Genomic DNA, 26,791 nt, shown 5'->3' with positions numbered 1-26,791 from the left:
TTTGAAAAATTGTTTTTTACATAAAATTAGGGACCCATTAAAATTTTAAAGGTCTGGAGGAACCTCAAGATAATTTCCTAGAGCATTGATATTTTTCCAGAGTATTTCTGAAATGAATAAACAACTTTTGCACACCCAGGCTAAACGAATTGTAAAAAAAACTAAAATTCACTCCACCCTAATGAGTAGTGATCCCAAAAAATAGTTTATTCGCAAAAATTTTGGAACCAGCATAACTATTTTAAAAAATATTTTAATTTTTGCTTAAGGTCATAATACCCTGATCTAACACATTTCTTCAAAGACAAAATTACCAAATGAAAATTTTTTTAACTTTGCTATTGTTTCGCAGTGGAAGCTATTAAAGTTCCACCACTTATTTGGAACACATCAGGCCGTTGTAGTTTTGAGGGAAGAGAAGAGATATTTTACATAAGTGCTGGAGAGTGCAAGGTAAATTACCATATTCGGACAGGTGTCCAGTATTGAGAAGTGAATTTCAGAGCGGGAATATGATTCAGTGTCCAGTTCTGTGTGCGGTAAAAGTCCTTCAAGTGTTCTGTTTTGATTATTGTGTTTTGACGTTTCTGTGGCGATTATTTAGTTGACGTTACCGGAAAATAAATGCGTTACAATTAGTAGTTAATTTTTATAGTGGAAATATTCATTTTTTCTGGAGATTGTAAGTTATGGTTACTGTATATTTTAGTCTATAGTTGATATCGTTTAAACCTTTGTTTTATCCTAGTTTAAGCTTTATAAATAATATAAATTTATTTATTTATAATTAATTCCGTTTTAGTGGAAATATTCGTTTCTCCTAATTTTAGTTTATAATTAATGCCGGTTTAATGGGAATGTTCGTGTATTTTAGTTTATAATTAATACCGGTTTAGTGGAAGTATTAGTTTTCCTTAATTTTCAATTTATTTTGTTCCGTTATAGTTTTTTCCGTTATAGAATTTTCCGTTATAGTTGAAAGATTTGCATTCCAAATTTTTAGTTAATAGTTATACCGTTTTAGTGGAGAGAATCGTTTTAACCAATATTTTCTAATTAAAACAGCCAATATTTTATAATTCAAGCTGCTTTAGTGGAAATTTTTGTTTTATACCCAATCAATTCATATTATTTTTTATGGGGGGTGAGGGGGGGTATGAGTATCCACAATATTATATATACAGTATTCAGTACACGTTCGATACGCGTGATACAAGGGATATATGCGTATCTATAACATTATACATATAAAATATAGAATATATAATATATTTTCGATCCGCGTGATATGGGTGTATCTAGAATATTATATATATATAGAATATAATATGTTTGATACGCGTGATATGAGGGATATAGGTGTATCTAAAATACCATATATACACATACGCATACACACATATATACATGCACACATACACACACATATATATACATATACACATCACATACATATACGCATGTATTATATAATATGTTCGATACACATGCTAAGGGCTTGAGTAATAATGGTGGTTATAATATCAGGATAATAAATATTAGTAAAACAATAGTGGTACAAAATAAAAATATATTAGTCAGACATTAGTCAAATAATAGTCGTATTAAAACATTAGTAAAATAATAGTAACATTGAAATGTATATATCGGGGATGGTACTGCGCGCGCGGAGTTCGGGAAACATTTAGCTTAGTTAAATGTTTCCCACAAATAAAAAACTACTCTTTTTATATTTCCAAAAAAAAAAAAAAAAAAAAAAAAAAAAAAAAAAAACGAATATCAACACACCCTATTGTATTATACCATCTAATATAACAAAAAATTAAGGAATATTCGGAAAATATTTTGAGAATAAATTTTTATAGAAATAGTGTCAAAATAATGTGCAATATAATTTTATTTAGTAATACACTATATAAGTTTTTTTCGTCTAAATATGAATGCATATTTATTAAAATAAATTCCCGTCCCAAAAAGGAAATAAAATAAAAAAGTTTTACTATATTTGTAAGAGCGTTCAAATTTTTACAGATAATTACATTTAGTGTCTATTAGTTCACAACGTTCACACTTTAAAAATTCAAACTTGATTTCTTTATCTATTCTAAAAATCAGAATATAAAGGTAGATATTAATAATGTGAATAAAATAAAATTACATTTCAGAAATTTTATAAAATTCTTATAAAATCTCGTACATACAAAAAAAAAGAAACAATAAAAAATTATGATTAAAAAAATTATTTTCTAGATAATGTTCTCATAATGTAAATTAAAGTTCATTATAAATTATACAAATTTTTCTAAATATTTCTTTATGTTTTCTTTAAAATCAGTTTGTTTGCCGATGCCTAAATCAATAAGATTTGAACAATCGAGTTCGCAATCATATGGTCTCGATACCCCAACAGACGGTTCGTTATCTGGTTCAATATGTTTCATTGATAAATTAAATATTAGCGCCATTATTTCAACAATTTTGTACTTTGTCATTTTCTCATTGCTACTCCAATGCCATATCCCGTGAAATGAATTATTTAAACGATTGTACTCTACAATTTGCCGACAAACAACAGCAACATCGTCTGTACTTGTCGGAAAACGTTGCTCGTAATTAGAAACCTTTTTTGGTGTTTTGCTATCTTTTAACAACTCAAATAAACCTATATATACATACGTACATACATACATAAATACACACACACACACATATATATACATATACACACACACACACACACATATATATATATATATATATATATATATATATATATATATATATATATATATATATATATATATATATATATATATATATAATATATATATATATATATATATATATATATATATATATATATATATATATATATATATATATATATATATGAAGACCTCAGTGGAAAAACCGGCGTTGTCACATTTAAAAAGTATTGAGAAAGTATTTATTTTATTAAAAAGTATTTATAAAAGTCTTTATTTAAAGCAAATGAAACTAAGCAATTTAAAAAAATTTATATTATAATTATTTTATTTAAAATTTATTCAAAAACAAAACATTTTGTAATTTTTTATACAAAATTTTTTTCTTCTTTGCTTTAAATAAAGACATTTATTAATGATCAACAAATACTTTCTCAATACTTTTATATATATATATATATATATATATATATATATATATATATATATATATATATATATATATATATATATATATATATATATATTTATATATATATAAATATATATATATATATATATATATATAGTAGTTAGAAACCTTTTTTAGTGTTTTGCTATCTTTTAACAACTCAAATAAACCTATATATACATACATACATACATACATACATAAATACACACACACACACACACACACATATATATATATATATATATATATATATATATATATATATATATATATATATATATATATATATATATGTATATATATATATATATATATATATATATATATATATATATATATATGCTCAATCTAGTATATCTTCTTTATTTACTAAGAATTTAAACAATGATTAAGAATGCGCATACTATCTATATTATACTATCTTTCGAAAGTGAGATACTTTTTACTCACTTAGTTTGCAAATCTCTACTTGCAAGCTGGTTAAAAAAATAAAAGATTTTTTGCAGTCAGCACAATTATAAAGGTTAATGGAAATATCTTATTTCTCTCTCTCTTCACCTAGTCCTTTGAAAAAGTCATAAAATAAGTGACAAAAGCTGCAATATGTAGCTTTTAGAGATGGGAAAGCCTTATCAGAGCAATAGAACAAATAGATATTGTTTTAAGTCTGAAACCAAAGAAAAATTAAAAAAACTTTATCAATGTTTACTGTTAATTTTAGTAAAATATTCATTGTCTATCAAAACATGTTTTTCTAAACTGTATATATGCAAAAGGGCAGACAACTTTTATAGGTAAATAGGAATTAGAATTAGTGCTGGGAATGGTGATGATATTTGTCCAGGGCTGGGTTTATGACCGATGCTGAAATGAATATTAATAAAATCCATTATATATACCTTAATAACTGTAGCTATTTGTTTAAGTGGTACTTTAAATTGTGTCAAAATTAGGGATGTGGAGTCCCAAAAGGACTCCGGCTTTATATCTCTACTTTTTCCAAGTCTGTAGTGTCCAGAGGCTCTAAACATGTTTGTTGACTTATTATGTGCTATAATAAAAAAATTCATGAAATTTAATGACTTGAAACTTATTGCTTGTAAGCCCGGAGTCCTGGGGTCCCGGAGTCCTTGCTGCCATTATACCTAAGGACTCCCGGCTCAAAAAATGATTGTCCCTGTAACCTTAAAATCATAATTTTTTTCCTATTAGTAGTCCATAAACTTATTTATACTTTTAGAGCACCTGGATACCAAAACCTAGGATAAAGTAATCTATTTGTGACTTTCAAATCCGGAGTCCTTTTTGGGACTCCGCATCTCTGGTCAAAATATTATTAACAGGATTGATTTTTGTTTAAACATCAACCAATAAACTTCTTGATATAAGTCTAAGAGTGTAATGGAGTCAATAACCACAAAACTCTATTTACTTAATATAGATGTGCCTCACTTGAAATATTTTTTAAAATATATTTTTGCAAAACCATCAAAATATATTGCAAAAAGGAAATTGATTTATAGGGGTATTTAAATAGCTACTTTTTATTGTGTGAGAGAATTTTTTCACAAGAGCATTTTTCAAAGTTGATAGAGTTAATTTTTGTCAGACATCAAACAAGTTATTTCAAATATTACAAACTTTTATTTTAACTTTTTAATATGGACCTGGTGCCAGGTACCCGGACTTGGAACTGGTATTTTCTTCCAGGTACCTGGAATCGGGGACTCTGGAAGAAAATACCATAAACATGTTCTGGCACATCTCTAATATATATATATATATATATATATATATATATATATATATATATATATATATATATATATATATATATATATATTAAATACCTTTCTAGGTATTTAACTTAAAAGTTGGAATTCACAAATACTGTTTGGACATAAATACGACAATGTGAAAATAACACATGCTAATGGAAATTTCCTTTTATTATAAATTGGAGTTTTTCAATAATAAATAAATTTCAACTCATAAGTGAATACTAGAAAAAGACATTGTAATTATTATTTGTAATGTACATTTAACTTTCTTGTAGTAACTGAACATAGGGCAAAACAAACATTGCTCTGTAGAAAAAAGAAAAATAATTTTAAGTATGTTATTGAATGTACTTAACATTTCTCAAATTAGGGGTCAATGAGGGTGTTCTAGAAAATTGGTTCAAAACTGTCATACACATATTGAAAAATACAATACCATTGATAATATTGTACAGTTTTTCTTGGCAGAGGCGAAAGCCACTGCCAAAATAAACTTCAATATGGATTGCCAAATTGTTAGGATGCCAATAAATGATCCTTTTTTGACTTCTAATGAAATAAAAACCAAAATTGAAGAACAGTATAACATAGTTGTATCAGCCCCAAACCATTCGTTGTCATTTACAAGAGGCCAAACTTTGAGGCTGTATAGTAATAAAAATCCCTTGTTTCGAAACAAAATCAGCTAAGGTGATTAAGGTTTGCATAAATGTTACTAAATAAAAATATTTCTTTTTGGAAAAACATTTTATGGATTGATGAATTTAAGTTTAATTACTTCCAGTCTGATAGGAAAGTATGTTAGACATACGAAATAAGAAAACAACACTTTGTATATTCTAAAGATGTTGAAGCATGATGGGGATAGTATTAAAGTTTGGGAAGGCATAATAACGGTCTACTAGTCAAAATTGATTGAAATTTAGATCAATACAAATACAAAGATACATTACAAAATATAATAAAGTCGGTCCTGGTATAATATCAGCCCACTGGTCAAAATTAATAAAACTTTAGATCAATTATATATTACAAAGATACATTACAAAATGTAATGAAGCCGTATATTGATGATAACCTATGTATTACCTCGATTTTATTGCAGGACAATAACCCAAAGCATACTGTAAGGTCTGTAAAATCTTGGCTTGAGGAAAATAAAATGAATGTTCTAAAATGGCCACCTTAAAGTTATGATCTGAATCTAATCAGGAACTTAGTACTGATATTGGAGTGGCTTCTAATTTTACCTCTAATTTTAATGACTTTTGGGGGAAATTCAAAAAGTCTGGGATGCCACAACTGTCAAACAATGTCAAAGGCTTGTTAATAGAATGCCATCAAGATGCATTCAAGTAATAAAGAATGAGGACTAACCAACAAAGAATTTAATATTAGTTTGTTTGCCGATGCCTAAAACAATAAGATTTGAACAATCGAGTTCACAATCATATGGTCTTGACACCCCAACAGACGGTTTGTTATCTGGTTCATGGTTTCATTGATAAATTAAACATTTGCGCCATTATTTAAACAATTTTGAACTTTGTCATATTCTCATTGCTAATCCAATGCAATATCCCATGAAATGAATTATTCAAATGATTGTACAATTTGCAAACACAATAAAAATTCAAAAAGTTTGAGATGCCACAACCTTCAAACGATGTCAAAGGTTTGTTAAGATTATGCTATCAAGATGCACTTAAGTGTTAAAGGACTACCCAAAAAAATACTAATGTTAGTTTTAATATTTTGATGTAGACTTTTATACGGTACTACTTTTTTGTAGCTAAATAGAAATAGCTAAATAGAAATTATTAACTCATATAATTTTTTTTTACTTTCCCTAATAAAGAAAAAAACTATATTAACTCTAACGAAGAAAACGTTAGGCGCACTATTTCTGTTATTATCACTGTATATCAAGGGTTAAATTAAGTGATCGCAAATTTTGATATCAGCAAAAATATCTAGTTTTCTATCTTAAGTTTAGTTACTAATGGTCAGGAGAAACGCACATTAACTTTAAAATCAACCAATAAAAACTTTTTAGTCATTGATTTTAAAATAAACGTGCATTTTTCTAAACCATTAGTAAGAGTTTAGAAAACCTTAACTGTTATACATATTTTTAAAAGTTCCAGAAGTTTTTAATATTTTAAATATCCATTCTATTTTTTATAGATGCATTTCTTTTACGACGGGATAACTTATTTAAATCATTTTAATACCTTGTCTAAGTGTTGTTGGAGCATATAATTATAAATGTAAGTTATAAGGGCATTATAAAAGTAATAACACTATTATAGTGGCATTACTTTTATAACACAGTTAGTGACAGTATGACTGCAATAGTGTTCATACTGTTGCAGTCATAGGTTTATTGTTTTGTTTTGTTTTTATAATCTTACTGGTACAAATTAAAGTTAGTTCACCTCATGAAAACAAAGTACACAGTTTTGCATAAACTAAAACTTTGAATACCAGATTTTTTCCACATAATCAAAAAATTTTGATGTCAGCAAAAAACCCCAACCTCGTTTGTATGTTTAATGGTAAATCCTTTGTGTCCAATTTTTGCCGACCTCCATCAGTTTAAGGTCAGCAAACAAAATGCCGACCTAATTTTCTTAATTTCGAGGGCTAAAAGTGTATATATACACTACCGTCCATAATTAATCAAATGGTCATACTTTTTGAAATAAGACATCAAAATTTTACTTACTATTGGGAGAGAAACTGTAAAAAAAGTCTACCTGAATTATATGTTATCTTTCTTTTTATTAGGTTTACAAAAAAATTAATGAAAGTCTGATGAGATTAATTTATAATTAATTTGCCTTTTAATCACTTATAGCAACAATAACCGCCATACATATTCTTGGCATTCTACTTAACAACTTATCCAATTTGTCGAAGTCAATTTTATGCCACTAACTAATAAATTTTGTCCACATCTTTTGCATCATTTGAAATTAGTTTTTTATTCCACCCATAAAAATCCGATAGAAGAGAGAGATCTTGCAATTGGAGAGGCTAAATCATTTTACTTAATATTTGATCGTTCTCGAACTCAGTCAAATAACTCAAACAAGTTTTTGAAAAATATGTTTTAGATTTAAGCTTCAAGTCATTTTCTTTTGAAAAAATGAACAGTTTTTCATTAACACATCTCTCCAATGGTGTGGCATAATTTTTTAAGTGTTCAAGTAAGTTACTTTTGTCATTAATCCCTCTATTTTCTCAAAGTCACCTGTGACATTCTAATCAAAACACCTTAACACTACATCCACCATCTTTTACAGTCAATAATACACATTACTTTATCATTAACTCAATGATTTTTTTTCCAGACAAGCAATCTCATTTTGAAACCAAAAATTTAAAACTTCGGCGTCAGTCCGCATTTACAGTCATTGATGGTTCATTTTTTATGTAGTTTTGCCCACTTTAGCATTTTTATTATTCTTATGATTTTTATCAAAGCATTTTAACCAAAATACTTTTAAATTACCTAATAGTGCAAAAATAAACATAAAAAATAGTTCTAAAAAATAACATTTAAAAAAAAAATTAATGCCATTCGAATAATTATGAACGGTAGTGTATGTATAAATGTATGTATGAATGTATGTATGTATGTATGTATGTATGTATGTATGTATGTATGTATATATATATTAACTATTTAAAAAAGACTTAAGTATCAAAAACTATAAAATACAAAAAACTTTTGTCATCGCCAAGTTCTCTAAATCTATCATTCACTAATATTCGTGGTCTTGAAAGTAACTTTTCTTTTGCTGAATCTTATTTTTTGCAAAGTTCACCAGACCTACTTGCTCTTAGTGAGACTAATTTGAGCTCAGTTGTCTTATCTTGTAATCTATGTGTTGATGGTTACCTTCCTTTAATTCGTAAATACTTAAATAGTCACATACTTGGCCTGGGGTAAATTCTTACATTCATAAGAATTCATCCATTTGTCGAGAAACTAGGTTTGAATCTACAGACTATTCTTTTATGTGCTTTCGTTTAGCACCACTTTACTCTATAACCCTTCTCTTTGTTATATATCGCTCTCCTTCATTTCAAGACTGCACTCTTTTTGATGTTATTTCTAATCATATTGACTGAGCCTTTTCTTTTTATCCTTCAGCCAATATCGTTGTTGTTGGTGACTTAAACAATCATAACACTAAATGGCTTAGTTCTAGTGTCAGTGACTCTGCAGACGTTGAGGCCCACAACTTTTGCCTTTCTCAATCTCCAACACAAATTCAACTTTCCAAATTGCTTTTCTGACAATCCAAACCAATCCAAACCATTTACATTTTCTACTCATCTTATCTCATCTCATGTCAACTTTGTTTCTAATCCTAGTCAGTGCTCAGTCTCCACATTCACCCTTAGGTGCTTCTGATCACAGTTTGATCTCTCTAAAACTATTTGCTCATTCTTCATCTTCAAAATTCCCTTATCATTGTACCTCTTATAACTACCTGAAAGCTGACAAATGTGCTTCTTATGTAGCATCTTGGATTCAGGCTGGTATAGAATCATTTATTCCCTCTCGAAGATTTCAAAGCAAGCCTCACTTTCCTCCATAGTTTCCTCTCATTGTGCTGCTGCAATTTCTAATCATAACCATTACTTCCATATCTATTGCCAAAACTATTCTTTAGAAAATAGTTTTCTAAAGTCAGTTTACTATTGCTAGAAATCATTGTAAAAAGGTATTGTCTAATGCCGAAGCACACTATTCTCAGATCATGAAATCTCATATTTCATCTCAAAAATTAGGCTCCAGAGGCTTCTGGAGAATCTTTAACAGGGTCTAAAATGAGGGCAAATCTGTTTTTCCACCTATCTTGCATGGTTCAGATTTTTGTTGCCTCACCTAAAGACAAAGCTGAACTGTTTGCTAAGAACTTCTCATTAATTTTATCTCTTGATTCCACTAATCACATCCTACCTGATATACAGAAGCTGGAGTGATACGAATGTCAAGCAATGGTTGATCCATTGCTTGACTTTCGTATCACTCCAGCTTCTGTATCTAAAGTGATTTCTTGCTGACTTTTCTGACTATCGTCCCATTAGTGTTCTTCCTATCATAAGCAAGGTTTTTGAGTCTTTAATTAAAAAAACACTTAATCTCTTATCTTGAATCTAATAACTAGCTTTCTGATAATCAATATAGTTTTCGATATTCTTGTTCTACAGCTGATTTGCTAAAGTAATAACCAATAGGTTATGTGCATTAGATAGATGTGGAGAGGTTAGGGCTATCGCTTCTGACACTTTCTAAACCCTTTGATAAAGTTTGGCATGATGGTCTTCTCCATAAACTCTATTTTACGGTGTATCAGGTAATATCTTTAAGATTATTGAACCCTTTCTTACCAATCATAGTATAAAAGTTGTCCTTGATGGACAGCACTCTTCTTCATTTCCTGTAAATTCAAGGGTTTCTAAAGGTTCTATCCTTGGCCCTATACTTTTTTTAATTTACATTATAGATCTCCTAGAAATTCTCACATCTGAGGTGGCATTGTTAGCAGATGATACTACCATTTATTCTTGTCTTGATAAAAAGTCAACACTCTCTGATTGCTTGGAGGGGACATTTGAGCTTGAAAAGGATCTCACATCTGCTACAGCATCCTGAATCCTAATAAAGCCTTCTTCATAAAAGTTGCTCAAGAAGTTGATGTTTTCTTAAATCACTCAATTATAGATAAAAATAATGACATTTTAAACTATTGGAAACACGAAGAGAAGTTTCCACTGCTTAATAAGTTAGCACTTAAGCTACTAGCTTTCAGAATATGGAAATATATATGAAAAGAAAACAATCAAGGCTGTTAGTTCAACGTGGAGAAATGTTATTATTTATACATCATAATGCAAATTGTTGACTGGAAAACTAAAGTATTTGCGCATATATAACTTTAATAATAATAACAACAATATTGAATATTAATATTAGATTATTTCAAAGTATAACATCCCTAGAGTTTTTAAATCTTTCAAGTTTTAAATGACATTAACATGAAATAACCGGTATATAAAAAACCAAATAAAGTTATTATCCAGTCAGATACTGGATATCAAATAATACAACTATCCGACCCGGATAGCTTATCCAGGACACCCCTAATATATACATTTTTATTAGAATGATTATGTATTATTTTAACTTGTCTGTTGTGTTCATGCACATCTTAGGAAGATATTTAAAGAAATCCTTTAGAAAAAACTTTATCTCTGGCAATGGCAACCAAATTCAAGTATGCTAGAAGTGCTGTGAGTAACAACTTTTTAGTACCAATGAATTCAGTTATTTAAGTTTTTTTCATGTTCCTAGTCTTAACTACAAATTTTTTGTTAAATGTTGCCATTTGAATCTATAATTTTCTATACTTAGTTCAAGTTTTCTTTATAATATATAAGTTTATATAATCACTTTTTGTAATCAAAAGTATTTTTTATTGTCATACTTGCCACTTATTTATCAGTGATTGTGAAAAATGATAAAAGAAACCTTTTTCATATTAACAACTTAAATAATTGTTGTTGAAAAGAAATATTATTTACAGTTGACATTTTATAATTTAGCAATGTTTTCCTTATGTATATTTGTTTCGTGTGCAGCTATCCATTTATTTTGACATAAAGATGCACACAATTATTGGAAGCTTGCTGTGAAAAACAAGCAATAAAACTAAATTTTTCTAAAATTTATTAAAACTAACATTATACACATTTAACTAAATATAAACTTTTAATAAAATTCAGTACACTAAATATCCAACTCTATGAAAATATAATCAATGGAACCAGGGGTGAAAATAGGTGTCAGACATCACTGCCACTTGACCTATTCTTGAGACCTGTTAGAAGAGGGCAATAAACCATTAATCAATTTTTCAGTAAAAATGAACAATTGTTGGTTGCCCCACTCAAACAGGTTTCAAAAACAGTCCAGGGGGCGCTGATATTTGACACTTATTTTGACCCTTGAAAATATTGTTTTAATTATAAATGTCCCTCCTTATAAGTTATTTTTTAATCATTTTTTCTCTATAAAAAGGTGGATCCTCCTAGTCTAATCTTTTCAGATCTATTTTTACTTTGATGATTCTGAATCCTCACTTTATATGGCGACTTTTTAACCTAATAATCATAATAATAAATACTGGGGTTCATCAAAAATTGAACCCCAAATTTTTTTTTAATTATAACTTGAATATGGAAATGTCTAAAATTATAGAGAAAAATAATTATTATTTTTCTCTATAATTTTAGACATTTCCATATTCAAAACAATACTGAACTGCCTAGTACAACATCATTTCTTTTTAATTTTTTTTTTGCAGATTCAGATTCCTTATAAAATTCTTTACCAAAAAAAAAAAAATATATATCAAGTCAATGAACTTGAGTGAATAACATGCCTTTCATTAAACAAAATTAACATACTCACTTTGGGATATCTTAATAGCACATTTATTAAGTAAATGTTAGTAATGACATCAAAAAGTTATTCTATTATTATGTTTATTACAAACGCGAGATTTTCAAGTTAACAATTTTTCATTTAATTATTTGATAAAAAGATAATAATAAAAAATGGTTATATATTTTTTTTCAAAAAACTAAAAAAAAAGGCTTTTTAAAAAAAAATTAGACATTTCCTAAAAAGAGATGTCTTATGTTTCTTTAACTTATCAGATATTTATTCAGTACAATATTATTTTTCAACTACATGCTACTGTTTTCTACCTCATTGTTATGTTCCATTGTTAGTAAGAATGTATTATTTTGAGCAGTTGAATTTAATCAAATAAGATCTATAATACTACACATTTTTATATAAGGATGGTATTTTTCAAAATATTGTTTAAAAGGCCACCCTATTTTTGTAAATAGGGTGTCCTATAAAACAATATTTTTGAGAAATATCTTCTCCAATTCCTTAATGTGTTCTTTATAATAAAATATCACAAATATTCAAAAATTTGTTACAGGTATGCTCACTTGGATCTTAAAAAAAGAAAATTAAATTAAAAATTTTAAAAATAATAATTATACAGCTTAATATTAGTTATAACTCTATCACAAATTAAAAATTTTAAAAATAATAATTATACAGCTTAATATTAGTTATAACTCTATCACAGGTTAAAATAAAGTAGCAAGTAGTATCAAACACCAGTTAACACAAACTTTTGTTAAACTGTTTCTCTAGGTCCCTTGAAAGCAGGGACAAATATTTTATTTTGCTCAAGTCAAACCATAGGCTATTCTACGAATAAAATGAGGGAGGAGGTGAATCCTTAAAGGGTAATTTCATGTTAAAGTGAGACAAAAAATTGAAATTTTTTAGTCTCCCTCTCAGATTTCTTTCAAATTTGAGCCAGTGGTACCTATCAATATAACAAAAAAAAAAAAGTGAAGTTTGAACTCCCAAATCCAAATGGTTCAAAAGCTATGACATTTTGAAATTCAGCCTAAAACGCCCTATTTTTTTCCACTTCCGCCATTATAAACTTTGTAGTAGTACTTTTAATTGAATAATTTAAAATCTATCAGAAGAATGTGGCTAAAAATTGGTACCTGACCATTTTTGAGGGTGCTGAATTCAAAAATGTAGATAAAATAGTGAAATTTTTGATGGTTATTTTTTATTTTAAAATGACTAGTCAAATTTTTTGTTCTGTTTCCATGGGTTGCGCTTTCAATAATTCCCGGAGTTGCCCAAGTCTCACGGATTCAATTTTTTTCAAATGAATTAGGTGATCCTAGGCTATCTTTATAAAAAAAGTATTTCTTTATTTGGCTGCTATTCTCTATTATAGATTTTATAGCGATAAAAAATTGCCTGACTCTCATGGTTTAATTGTGGCGTGTAAAAACAGTTTATTAAGGTTGGTTTTGATATATAAATAAAGTTTTGTGAAGTGAATTATCATGAAAAATATAGTTTTGCAATGCCTGCTGTGATGCATAAATATAGTTTTGGGACGTCAGTTATGTCATCTAAATATAGTTTTAAAACAACAGTTAACAATAACAAATTTCAATTAAAAAAAAATAATTTTAATTTTAGATTAAATAATTATTAAGTCTTGTTTGGTAATTCAGTTTCTTAGTCATGGCAAACAGCTAACAGTGCTCCATTGGAATCAACCTATAAAGTATATGTCATCTCACAACATTACATTGTTGCTGGATTGAACATTTTGAAGATATTCCTGAATATGAAAGAGAAATATTAATGTGGAGGACTGGGCTCTCAATAATAAATTTCAAACCAACAACTTGTCTCCATCATAAACATATTTATTTGAAGCGTTATACAACTAAATTAACACGGTGCTGCAATCCATTTAATACTCATAACAAAGTTATAAAAGGTATTTACAGTAATAACTTTTAGTTTTGTGAAAATGTTGTGAGTTACAATAATGAAATTATTGGCAGCCAAATTCCATTTTAGCTATATTTAACCTTTTAGCTGACTTCTGAAAGTGCACTATTAAATGCCATACAATTTTAAACTTTTTAAAGTTTTATTTAAATTTTTATACATATTAAAAGAGTTCATCCCTTTTTTAGGTAGTCTTCGTGAAATCAACTTGGATAAAGCAAAGTACCTATACAGTAAAGGCAAATTCGTGGTGAAAAACTTTGTCCACAATGCAGATATAAATTAGCATCAAGTGAAGAATCAGAAGAGAACGAGTTGGAGATAAAATTAACTGAAGAAAATATGGACAAAGAAATTATACTGGAATCAACAAGATCATTGCTCAACAGTACTTTATGCGAACTTGAAGTGTCTCCTCTAAAAGTTAATTTACCCAAAACCTCTAACAAGCCTTCACTTGGAAAGAGAAAGATAAAGCAAGTTGAAAAAGCAGTTATTAAGAAGCTTGCAACTGCTCTGGATGTACTGAATCCAATCTTGTTGCAAAAAATGAAGTTGTAAAGGAAATTCAAACCAAAGCTGGCAATCAGAAGACTTCCTTGTAGAATGCATGAAAGAAAAACTTAAGGTTTCTAACAGAAGGCAGCAACTTCAAATTTTGACACTAACCCCAAAATCTTGGTCTATCAGAAAAGCAGCAAAAGAGTTTTCAGTTTCGAAACACAAAATTCAAAATGCAAAGTTTTTATGCGACCAAAAAGTCATCATAGCATACCCTGATGTGGTTGAACGGCATCAAATCAGTAAAGATGTTATAGAACTTGTAAAGCTTTTTTACTGTGACGATGAATATTCAAGGCAAATGCAAGGTAAAAAAGACTGCATAAGTATTGGGGAAAAAAAATACATGTCAAAAAATTTTTCTAAATTTTGCAGTCTTTGGCCTAAATGGTGCATCCTTGCTGGTCCAAAAGATACACATTCTGTTTGTGTGTGTACAATACACCAAAATGTTAAATTAATGTTGAAATTGTGTAGTATGAGATTTTTGCTCCCGCATTTTTTTTACTCCCCAGTAAAAATCACATATTAAATTTTTACTCCCCAGTAAAAACCGCATATTAAATTTTTACTCCCCAGTAAAATTCTCATATTAAAATTTTACTCCCATTTTGAGACTTTTACTTTCAAAAATTATTTTGCTGCAAAACGTGTTTAATTACTGTGGTCCTTGAAAAGTATTAAAAAAGCAAATCTTTTAAAGCAGTAGCTTATTTTTTTTTTAATTTAGCGATGCATACTGAATTTACTGACGTTTATAATTTTTTAAAAAAAGGTATATATTCAAAGACAGCTATTAGTAAAGATGATAAATCAAACTTTCGAAGAAAAGCAAAGCCATTTGTAATTGAAGATAATGAGTTGTATCATCTGGGTAAATCTAGTGTTAAGGTAAGCAGTTTTTTTTCAACACACTACTTTAAGTAAATATTTATATTTTGTAATTTAATACTAATGTTTTTTATTGTAATTTTTATTTAATTAGTTATTAATTTTAATTAATTACTTATCAATTAAATAAAAAGTACAGTGTATTTTTATTATTTCTAAAATAAGATTGTTGTTGTTTTAAGTTTTTTGTTGCAAGTTTTGATTAGTTTGATTTTATTTTATTTAGAGATGTTTATGTTTTTTTATCTTGCCTTTGAATGCATGTGTGTTAAATATTTATTCTTTTTAAATTTATTTGTTGTTGTTGTTGTTCTATTTTTTATCTTACTGCGATACAACAACCTTTAAGTACATGTGTGTTATATATGTGTGTTAAATTATTCTTTATAAATTTTTGTATTTGGAAATTTATACTTAATACTATGTGTATTGTAGAAGTAGTAGCATATTTAAACATACATGCTATAACTGTTTCAAATGCAGCAGATGTTATATATATTTTTTATCTTGCTGAGATACTTGGGCATACACATCTACAGGAAAATTAAAATACAAGGCCAACATTTTTCAAATATTGGCCAAATATAAGCCTTGGCCAATATTTTTAAAAACGTTACCAAGAACAACATAGAATTATTACTTTTCTTCTCTTGTCCTACCAGTTTGAGGTGCATATACTGATACTATATTAAACACTGACTTTCCAATTCCTAATCTCAATACCATCACTTTCTCATTCACTTGTCTTACCTTAACTACATGATTTATTAATTTTTCTGCAACTAAAATACCAACCCCTGACATTCCTTCTTCACATCCAACCCATTAGAATTTGTAGCTGCAATTATCATATCCAATAGTCTTAGCACCGCCACCTTTCTAACGAGTTTCTTGCAGGCAGCATATGTCTAGTTTTCTTCTACCTGCCATTTCTGTTCACTTTTTATTTACATTTAACCTTCATCGGCCAATCCAACCTTTAATCTCACACCTTTTATCACATTGACACTCACCAGCTACTTTACCAGGAGGTCAACTGGTGTTAGGACCAACCATGGATGCTTTAACATACTTGCTACTGGCCAGTGATGTGTTTCTGTTCAATGCCTTATCTGAGGCCAACAACATACCATCAGATGCGCCTCTTGTAAATTCGTGCAAGAGGTGATGTGGTATTTTTTTTTTAAACTTGATATTTTGGAGCCGATTTTACAACTGGATGCTCTTGCAAGCGTTAACCTGTTTTATAGTTCAGGAAACTGAGTATTTTAATACTCAGTTTTCTGAGTGACAACATCACTAGGAAGTCTACCATCCAAGGTTAACGAGCTCCTCCTACCTTCACCACTTCAAAGTGGGGTTTTATTTCAGAGTTTTTCATCTCCTATGTGAATATCATTCACCGTGGCTAAAGAGTCTAACCTGCTCAGATCAGTTTAATGTCATGACCTGGACTGGCATTTTGATTAAATTTAACACTTTGATTGAATTGAGCACGTACAAGTTACATTTTGATTATACTTAGTATGTACGAGTTACATTTTGATTGAATTTAACATTTCAAGTCCTGGACACGACGTTAAACGGTTCTTTGGGGTAGGTGAGGCTCCATAGCCGTGGTGAAGTCTACTCATCTAGGAGAAGAAAAACTCTGATATCAAATCCTCACTTTAATGTGAATTGGGTAGGAGGAGCTCATAAACCTTGGCTGGTAATCTTCCTAGTGACAGTGTTACAATAAAAATACTCAGCACTGTTTTGTAAAATAGGTTTACTACGAAGGGCATCCAATTGTATAATTTGCTTCACACTATCCATAATATCATTTTCATTTTGCAATGATTAATTATCTCACTTGTCAAATCATTTATATATGAAAAATAAAAGAGGTCCAATAACTGATTATTGTGGTACTCCATCTATGACTTTTTCCACTCTGAGCTGATCACACCAAGAACCACTCTTTGTGTTCGTCCGCTCAGAAAACCTTTAAACCAATGGATAATTTGTTTTTGAATCCTATATGATTGTAGTTTTAATAACAATCTCTCATGTGCAACTGAGTCGATAATTAAAATAAATAAAAAAATGAATTCTGGTGGAGGGAGAGAAGTTCATAGCCCTCATTTTCCCTGGATATGTCACTGGTTTTGAGATAAGAAATTTCTTTTTAAATTTTTTTAACTTCTTCAACTTATCTTCATTAAATTTTTTCTCTAATCCATAATTTTTTAATTGTTTCACAATATGATTCAGTATTGTTAATTATTTATTTTTTTAAGATGTATAAGTCATTTTATTAGAGATTTTTTTTTGCGATTGTATAGATTGAACATTATTGTTAAAATAAATAATTTTTTTTCTGTATTGAACTTTATCACAAACTGTTTCATTTATTTTCTGTCTTTATTTGACATTTTTGGGTGAATGGAAACCGTCTAGACTTTTATCACCATGGTGATTATGGTGTAGGTGGTATCCATTTGCGTTTAGTTTTTTTTTGCCCACTTTTTGGTCACGGGCAACACCTAGTATTGTAACAATAGTTTAATATTTATTTTCTATTGATAAATATTATTATAATAAAATAAAATAAATGATTGATTATTTTCTATAAATAAATATCATAAATAAATATATTTTTTTCATAGAGAGAAGTTATTTAGTGTAAAGAAGAGCAACACCATATAATTAAGTCTGTGCACGATGGTAATGATGTTTCTAATGAGGCTAATGCGTTATCTGGCCACATAGGCATTAATTCAACAACAGAACATATTAATAATAGATTTTTTTGGTTTGGAATGGTAAAAGACATTACCGCCTATGTTTCAGAATGTGACAACTGTCAAAAAGCAAAAAACAAGAAACTTCAAGTTAAACCATTATTACAAAGCTTATCAATTCCAAAAGGTAACATGAAACAGGTTGGGATTGATTTGACTCAACTCCCAGAAGTAAATGGTTATAAATATTTGATAGTACTTATTGATTATTTCAGCAAATGGGTAGAAGCTGAACCTCTCTTTGATAAAACAGCCAAATCTGTGGCATTATTCTTGTATAAACAAATATGTAGACACGGATGTTTTGAAATATAAATAAACGATCAAGGTCGTGAGTTTGTGAATGAGCTCTCTAATGAACTTCACAGAAAAACTGGGACTCATCAACGCATGACGAGTGCATACCATCCACAAGCAAATGGTTTAGAAGAACGTCAAAATCAATCAATAAAACGAACTATGGTAAAGGTGTTAGAAGATGATGCTATTGAATGGCCGTTTATTATTGACGGTGTTTTGTTTTCAATGAGAATTAGAAAAAACAAATCAACAGGGTTTTCACCCTTTGCATTACTTTATCAAAGAGAACCAGTTCTGCTGATTGATATAGATCAGAACTTGATTGACTATAATGATAATGCTACTCTGATTGACGATGATTCAAATAACAAAAAAAGCAGTTATGGAAACTTTCAATAAAATGAATGAAATGAAGAAGTGTATTTTTGATGAAGCTTATGAAAACATCCAAAAGTCACAAATGAGGCAAAAACGTGACTTTGACAAAAGAGTCAATCCAAAGAATAGTATTTCTATAGGAACAAAAGTGTTATTGCGAAATCATAAACGTGATGACAGAAAAAGTGGAAAGCTTGAGAAGTCATGGGTAGGGCCATACACGGTAACTAATATTTCAAGTACAAATAACTGTAGTTTAAAGAATAAAAAAAATGTAATATTGAAAAAAAAGTATAACCTAACAAGTTTGTCCTTATACAAAGAGAAATTCTTAAAAAATAACAGCATTCAACTAGAAGTAATTAATAAGTTATCAAATGATGATAATGTCAAAACGGAACCAGTTATCAAAGATGTTGAATCAAGCAACAAATACAATAATGCTAAACATGAAAGAAAAGTAAATGCTTCAAATGAAAAAATTGCAAAACGTGCAACTTTTGATATGAGAAAATCGATTGCATAAAAGTTTGGAATTGTTAGCAAACACAATGTCGCCTTAGGAAACATTAACCTAACTCTTTGTCCACAGGGAGTTTATAGAGTTAAAGGAGATGGAAACTGCTTTTTTAGAGCAGTTTCTTTTATCATAACTGGTAATGAAGATGATAATGAACCAATTAGAGACAAAATTGTTAACCATATGTGCAACGAAATACAGGATGAAATGACTGGATATTTGAATATGCCAATTCATGCGCATATTTGTAAAACTAAAATGCTTGAAAATGCGACATGAGCAACTGATGCAGATATACTTTAAATATTACTTGTTTCTTAAATATTGCATTTTAAATATTGCTGTTTAATTTTAATTATTGTTTTTTTTTTTCTCGCTCCATGTTTACTGTATTATACAGTATACACAGGGCATTAGCCAGAAATAAATTTTATGCCGCGTTTTTGCTGTATTGGGAATTTTTATTGTTGTTGTTCTAGAAAATGTTGGGAATTTTCTAGAAAAGGTCCTAAAAAACTCAAAAAAAAAAACACTCTAAAAAAAAAGTCATTGACTTTTGAGAGTTTTAAGCCCATTGGGAATTCCGCATTTTACGCGGCACCATTGGGCTAGCTAACACCCTGTATACAGTCTGTATACTCGGATATCTGCCCCCATTGTTGAAGCACATCGAATTAAATCTTCGTCAGTGGTCAAAATAAGCAGTTTTTATAGTGTTTTTTTTTAATAGTTATATATATAACAGGTCTACGAAGTTTCAAACAAAGAGTTATGTTTAAGCGTCATTTGCGGACATTTCATTTATTAATAGTTCCTAAAATTTTGTCAATTGAATCAAACTCTACAGAAATTTTAATAATGTTCATAAACTTACATACCTTTGATAAATTACTAGCATAATAGATAAAAATCTAAAACGTATTGCAAATAATTTTTTAATTTGAAAAAAAATTAATTGCTGACTCAGCAAAAATAGGTGAAAATGTTAACCTCCCAAGAACATAAATATCTTAAGATTACACCAATATTAAAATTAAAATTTTAAAAGGTTAAAATTTTGCAAAATGCAAAATTTTATATACTAGTGTAGTTTGTGCCTATACACAAAATTTAAAAAAAAATTTAAACGATCAAAAATAGCAGACTCAATAGTATAAAAAACTATTTTTAGCAATAAAATACTCATTTGATATGGTAATTGCAGGTTATTTTTAATTTATTTTAGGTTCAGGCACTAAAATCATTAATAATGAACATATCCTGAAAATTTGAAGCTAAAATAATGTTTTTTTAATTGAGATATCATTATTTTCCTACAGCTTTTCATAAAAAAAACTAAAATTGAGGAAAATCAATTTCAATTTATAAATCATGTACACTACTCAGATAAATCATTAAAAAATCACCAACACAATAATCTTTTGCATTTTCTTAATCTAATTTTTGTTTAAAATAGTTTTTTCTAATAGATCTTAATTTTTTTCTTCTTATTTTTTCGTTTTTTCTGACATTTTTTTCTTCTTATTTTTTAACTGTATGGAGTTTTAATAAACTCCAAACGGTAAATGTACGGTAAATTCACCTTTTTCTTGTATGTAACTTGACAAGTTGCTCTATCAGACTGCCATTTACATAAGCTTTTTTCACCCATGGTGCAAAATATATGATGATATTCTTCAAAAGTAAAATTAGTACAATGATGAAGTGAAGCTATTACAGAGTTCCTCATTTCCAAAAGGCTATTTGAATTTTGTCGTTATTTAAAAATAATCATTCCAACATAATTTTGAAAGATGTTGATCACATTACCCGTGAGCCGACCTTTAACAGATACATCTTTTCCGTCAGATAGTTTTACCCGTCATAATTCTTTTCTTTTAAGACGTAGAAGATAGCAGATACATTCTTGTGAATGTTTAGAGTAAAATAAGACACATATTTTGAAATGAAAATAACGAACAAACTTTTGTTTACGGTAACTAGGGATGTTCCTATAGAGTCTGATGCTAACTCAGAGTGTTTCAAGGTGTAAATAAGGACAAAGAAATACTTTTTGTTGTTTCCAATGTTATTTGCATGAATATAGACATATCAAAGGGTGAAATTTCGTGATTTTTTTTTAGATCATTATTTGCGTCTCTACCACCTTAATAAAGCACATAGAATATATTTGTCAGTGGTCTGAAGAAGCAGTTAATATAGTTTTTATATATATTTTTATTTATAATAGTTCTATGAAGTTTTAAAGAGTTAAGTTGAAGCGTAATACGGGACATTTTTTCAATTAATAATTCGTATTATTTTGTCAATTGATCTCACAACATAATTTTGATAACGCAACATAATTTTTAAATTGTGTTTATATTAAACGGAATCGCTTCTTTATTGCTTTTCAAAAAACCGCCGTCTTTAAAACGTTAAAAATTATATTCAAAATACAACTAAGTCGCAAAATAGATTTGGCCGCCAAATAATTTATGGGAGTAAAAATCTCATAATGGGAGTAAAAATTTAATGTAAGATTTTAACTGGGGAGTAAAAATATAAAATGCGGTTTTTACTGGGGAGTAAAAATTAAATATGCGGTTTTTACTGGGGAGTAAAAAAAACGCGGGAGTAAAAATCTCATACTACACTGGCATACAAGTTGCCTAAAATTATTTCCAGCAGTATCTCACAAAATAATGATCCAAAAGAGCAATGGCTGTGCTGAAAATGAACAGTTAGTGGATTTCAAACAGTAGACAATAACAGATAGAACTAAACTACCAACAATAAAACTTCCATTAAATGAATTCATAGAGCTCCTGTCTGAAAAACTTTATAATATTACTTCTCATTCATTTACAGCAAAATCACAATCTAGCTATATAAAGCATCTTAAAGAAACAATTAGTATTGATGAGGCAATTGTACTGGCAGATTTTGCAGAGAAATACACTTTTGTAGTACAAGACGAGATACAGAGTTACCATTGGAGCAAGAGTCAATGTTCCCTTCATCCAGTTGTCATCTACTCCAAGAAAGTGAAATTGGAAATCTTCTTTTTGTGTAATTTCAGATGATTTGAATCATGATGTTGGATTTATCAATGAAGTTATGTATAAAACCATTAATCATAAAAACTCATCTTTGTTCCACAATTACAAAAATTCAATATTTTTCTGATGGCTGTGCAGGGCAGTATAAAAACTGCAAACATTTTTACAATTTATGTCACCACGCTCAAGATTTTTCTGTTCGTTGCATCTGGAATTTCTTTTTAACAAGCCATAGCAAATCTATATGTGATGGAATAGGTGGCACTGTTAAAAAGCTTGTTGCAACAGCTAGCTTGCAGAGTCCAACCACAGGTCATATACTGTCTTCTCAAGCAATGCTTGAATACTGTCTAAAGTCAATCAGTGGGATTACATTTGTGTCACTGCTGAAGAAATGGAGCTAGTAAGAAACAAACTTACTGATAGACTTTTAATAGCAACCACTATTCCTGGGAAAAAAGTTTCCACCAATTTATACCATCTTCTCATTCAATTATAAAAATGAAAAGGGTATCTGATGATGATGATTATGCTCTAACATTTGACTTCCTCAAAAAACAAAAATATCAAATTATTAAAATTGACAATGTTATGATGTCACAATACCTATTTTGCAAATAAGACAATTTTTACTGGCTCGGTATGGTTTCTGAAGTTGATAAAGAGAATGATGATTTTATGGTAAAGTTTATGCATCCACATTATCCAAGTCGATCATACTAATGGTCAAAGCGGGATGATTATTGCTCTGTGCCAAGAATGAATGTCATTTCTCTTGTTAAAACACCTTCAACATCTTCTGGGCATCAGTACCAAATCTCAAAAGAAGATGAAACTCTATTTGAACAAGTTTCATCTTTCAAGTGAAAGTTGATTAATATTTTACTTTCATTATTTAAATGATATAAACTTCAATTTTAGTAATATTTCGTCATTCCTTTTCATTTTTATTTTTGAGCTTTTTTCAATAAAGCAGGTTTTTAATATTTTTCAAAAAGTTTGCATTTTAGATTCTTATTTTTACACAACATTTTTACACAACATTTGAGCATGTATCCTAAAATTTTAGCATGCAACCAATATTTTGAAATAATACCTAATTATTAGAATAATAAAAAAAGAAATTTTTTCAATGTGCTGTATAGTAAATTATATTTCCATGTATACTTTTGAAAACATTGATCATAAATATGCAAGTTATGCAAAGCAATATAATTTTTTATTTTCTTTTAGAGGCCTAAACTTTTTCAAAACATCTTATTTCACAATGAGAGTAAGGCAACTTACTCTCATTGTGAAATAAGTGAAATGCAAATTATGGTTACAAGAAAAAAAAAAGTACTGTTGGCATTTTAAAATTCAAAAATTATTCTAAAATATTAGGAATAAGGTTAATGGTCAGGTACAGATTTTCAGTCATATTTCTATAATAGAACTTAAATTATTTACACAAAAAGTAAAGTAAGTCTATAAAATCTATAATAGAGAATAGAGGCCAAATAAAGAAATTTTTTGTCTAACATTCAAAATGACATATCTTTATTATGCTTTAAGAAACCAAAACCATCTTTTTTATAAAGATAGCCTAGGATCACCTACTTCATTTGAAAAAAAAATCAATCCCATGAGCCTTGGGCAACTCCGGGAATTAATGAAAGCGCAACCCATGGCAACAGAACAAAAAATTTGACTAGCCATATTAAAATAAAAAAATAACCATCAAAAAATTTAAATTTCACTATTCTATTTTTTTTTTCTTTCAGCATTCTTTCAGAATTCAGCATTCATTCAGAATTCAGCACCCTCAAAAATGGTCAGGTACCAATTTTTAGCCACATTCTTCCACTAGATCTAAATTATTCAATTAAAAGTACAATTACAAAATCCATAATGGCGGACTTCATAAGAAAAGGAATGTTTTGGGCTGAATTTCAAAACATCATAACTTTTGAACCGTTTGGATTTGGGAGCTCAAATTTTGCATTTTTTCATGTTTCATTAATAGGTACCACTGGTTAAAATTTAAAGAAAATCCAAGGAGTGACTGAAATGACTGTCCCACTTTTACATGGAATTACTCTAAAAAGTACCAACTGCTTCCTAAAAAAAAAGTCATCTAAACTAAAATTCACCCAATTGAGATGTGTCAAATATCCAACTAGCCGACTACACTCCTCAAAAAACTAACTTGAAAACCACCTTCTTTGGGGGTAGGGAAGGGGGAGGATGACACTCCCTCCTCCATTAAATTGCCAATAAGTCAAATCCCTATCATTTAATCCAAAGAGGTTTTAAAATAGTTTGTAAAAATATCTCTAAAAAAACAATTATTTTAAAAAACCGTGAAAAAATATTTTTGTTTTGTTTGCTTTTATTAAAAACCATAGCTTTTATGGTTTTAAGTTTAAGGAAGTTATAAGCATTGCTTAGCACAACTAACTAGAAGATATGAATAATAGGTTTCTAAAGAATGCCTTGCAGCTTATGAGAAACTATTACAGATAATAATTATTAGTAGCAGTATAATAATACCTCATTAGTTGTAATAATGTAATATCTCAAAGCTTTAGACAATAGAATCTTTAGAATACTACAGACACTATCTTTTTTTTAAAATTTGTTCAATAGAAACTATTTCTCACCTGTAACAGCACTTTCTTGAAGATATTGAACTTCACCATACAATATTGGAACTCTAAGAATGCCATAATTTGTACAGTTTTCTAAAATACAAATTTCACCTTCTCTTTTTGATAATCCATATTCGTTTAATGGGTTAGGAATATCAGTTGTTTTATAGGGAGGATTAAAACCATCAAAAACATAATCAGTACTGATATAAAGAACAAATCCGCCATTTTGATTCATAAGTTTAGAAATTATTTTAGTAGATGTGATATTAAGCTGTGTTGTATGCTCTTTATTACTTGCTACAAAATCAGGTCGACGTTCAGCTGCAGAGTGTATAAAAACGTCTGGCTTTTCTTTTTCTATAAAACGCTTTAAATCTTCTTCATTGCAAAGATCTACTTTGTGTAAATTATCGCCTAACCTTGTAAAACCCAGCCCCAAAACTTCCCAATTTGTATTATTAATAAGTTCTCTATAGATCGATCTTCCAAGTAGTCCTGAAGCACCACTTATTACAACCTTCATGATTTTGAATAAAAAACTAAAGTAACATTTGATAAGCCTAATGATGGTAAACCCGGCAGTGAGCGACTTGACGATAAAGACACCGATTTGACCACGAGGATCCTTATATGGCACGTGCTGTTTGCAAATATTATTCTGATCATTCTGGCTTGAAACACGATGATTCAATTCTAATTAAAACCTTAAATTTCCTAGGAAAACAATGCAAAGGGCAAAGAAACAATCAATTCAATCCAACAATTATTTTAGCTTATTATTTATGATTTAAGCTATTTTTAAATTAAACCTATTTATTCAACTTCAATACTTATTTATTTATTTAAATAGATATCTAAAATTGGTCAGACAAATGATTCTAAGATGAGATAATCGTATTTTTTCATGACCCTATATGAAGTGAAAATATTGTCTGTCGATCTGATTTTGAGAATGTTGAGACGAGTTAACAATTAGCTAGATATACATTTCAAAAACAATCATGGAGTTGGTTGTATCCTCTTAATCATTCATAAACTCACGGAACTCTTATATGCTATCATTAAGTTATTGCATTTAGTAAATGCAATAGAATAATGATAAAATGCTGATAAAATTAGGAGAAAAAGGAATGCGGAAGAAAGTGTGGCTTTTTGGTTGTTTTTTTCAATCATTTAAGTTATTATATTTTAAGATTCAATCATTTAAGTTATTACATTTTATTTTTAATACCTTACAAACTATTAAAATAAAGTAAAGAATTTTATTTTAGCATACTAAACTGTTAGCAATTTAAAAAAAAG

General features: G+C 28.8%; 1 protein-coding gene across 1 annotated transcript; it reads right to left on the bottom strand.

The window, feature by feature from the left end:
• Positions 1–1,732: 1,732 nt before the first annotated feature.
• LOC105844888 (methionine adenosyltransferase 2 subunit beta) lies at positions 1,733–26,109 on the bottom strand. Its single transcript, XM_065813649.1, has 2 exons — positions 25,499–26,109; positions 1,733–2,662 (listed from the first exon to the last, which is right to left on the bottom strand). The coding sequence occupies exons 1-2, from the start codon at positions 26,010–26,012 to the stop codon at positions 2,289–2,291; spliced, it is 888 nt and encodes a 295-aa protein (XP_065669721.1). The 5' UTR covers positions 26,013–26,109; the 3' UTR covers positions 1,733–2,288.
• Positions 26,110–26,791: the final 682 nt, after the last annotated feature.

Source organism: Hydra vulgaris, chromosome 12 (assembly GCF_038396675.1).
Source record: "Hydra vulgaris chromosome 12, alternate assembly HydraT2T_AEP".
NCBI classification, from domain to species: Eukaryota; Metazoa; Cnidaria; class Hydrozoa; order Anthoathecata; family Hydridae; genus Hydra; species Hydra vulgaris.
This window is presented reverse-complemented; position numbering and strand designations above follow the sequence as displayed.